General features: G+C 57.6%; 1 protein-coding gene across 1 annotated transcript in view; it reads right to left on the bottom strand.

Moving 5' to 3' along the window:
* Positions 1-233, bottom strand: part of ERICH6 (glutamate rich 6) — a 28,749-nt gene extending 28,516 nt beyond the window's left edge. The window contains exon 1 of the mRNA XM_019503136.1: positions 9-233. Coding sequence (XP_019358681.1) covers positions 9-70 — 62 coding nt within the window. The 5' untranslated portion in view covers positions 71-233. The remainder of the gene's footprint in view (positions 1-8) is intronic.
* Positions 234-1,539: the final 1,306 nt, after the last annotated feature.

Consider the following 1,539-nt stretch of genomic DNA (forward strand, 5'->3'; position numbering starts at 1 on the left):
CGCCGCACCTGGCTGCTCCGCGCGGCCCGGGGACTGCTCCCTGCTCGGCTCCGCGCCCCGGCGCCTCCATGGAGCCCCGCTCCGCGCACCCCGGGCGGCGGCCCCTTTAACGGGGCTTCCCGGGAAGCGGAATGTTGCTGGTCTCCACGGAGACCGCGTCTAGGGGCGTTCCAAGCCTCTCCCCCTTCCCCCCGGAGATTTAAAGGGCCAGGTGCAGGCCTGGCGGGAAGCCCCTCGGCTGCAAGCCTCGTGTTACTCGTTGTGAAGAGGCGCCGGTAAGGCTGTGCTTGCTGGGCAGGCCGCTGCGGCACCCCGGGGTGGGGTGCCGGGCAGTGCTGGCAGGTGAGGTAGGTGCCACTCAGGATTCGCAAGAGAAACCCCGAGACTGCAAACAGGAATCCGCAGGGCCACCAGCGCCGCGGCTGCTGCTCTCCCTGGGGTCTCTGCCACAGAAAACAATGGCTCTGTTCTTTTTCCATAGTCGCAAACCCCCGGGGCACTAAGGTGGCATTGTCCCAGGGGCACCTTCCGCCTGCTGAGAGGTGCCCTGGGCCTAAGGTGGAGAGGCGCTGCTCACAGGACACGTGGCTTCTCCCTGAGACACTTCGATCCGGGCTGTTCAGGCGCTGCAATCTGCGCGCGGCCTAATGGGGCTGGCCCGATGCACGCAGCAGGTGCGGTTTCTTCTCGACGGTCCTGGCCCAGCCTCTGCGATGAGCTCTGGCTTTCCGAACCTGCACAGAAGACGATGAAGAGGTCTGGTGTGGCCTGGGCTGTAATACTGAAGGCAGTGACTAGGGGGAGACATTCAGTCACCTTTTGGCAGCATCCCTGAGAAATTCACCTGTGTTACCTTCTGTCTGGTTAGGTGAGGAAACTGGAGTCATCCCTGATGGGTGTCACGGGAGTTGTGCCAGGGGGGAGTTTGGTGACAGCAGTCTTTGCTGGCTGTTTGGGCTGGCGGTGCAGAATGCTGGCCTCGCACACTCTCCTCTCAGGCTGGCACTGGTGTGTGGTGCTGTCCACACACAAGGAAGCTTACTAGCGATACGGTTTATACCGTTCTCTTGCACTTCCTGGCATCTGTTAAGCACTGCAGTCTCGGGGAAGGCTTCTGAACTGCTAGTGTATACGGGAAGTGTTTAGTTGGCAGACACTGGAAGTGAGGGAGGTATGCTGATTGAAGGGAGGGAGGAAAACAGCTAAACAGCAGTGAACTGTAGTCTTACCAAAACTAGTTGACAAACAGGGAAAGCATTCATAATTTGTTATGAATTTCAGTGACCCCCCTGCACCCTCTCCCATATATAAACACGTCAAACTGACCAGCTCTACGTACAGTCCTTAGTGGAAGGTTGGTTCAGTTGTTAGGACACTACCATGAGGTACAGGAGACCCCACAGAACTGGATGGGGTCTTCCAGGTTATGAAGTCCAGTCCTCTGTTGTCTCAGGCAAATGTATCACACATTCTTGCATTTAAACAAGAGCTTTATCAAACCACTGGAGCTTGTTCTCCTTATTACTCCTATTGGAATAG

The sequence above is a fragment of the Gavialis gangeticus genome, unplaced genomic scaffold, assembly GCF_001723915.1.
Source record: "Gavialis gangeticus isolate Ggan-Ray unplaced genomic scaffold, GavGan_comp1, whole genome shotgun sequence".
Classification (NCBI taxonomy): Eukaryota; Metazoa; Chordata; order Crocodylia; family Gavialidae; genus Gavialis; species Gavialis gangeticus.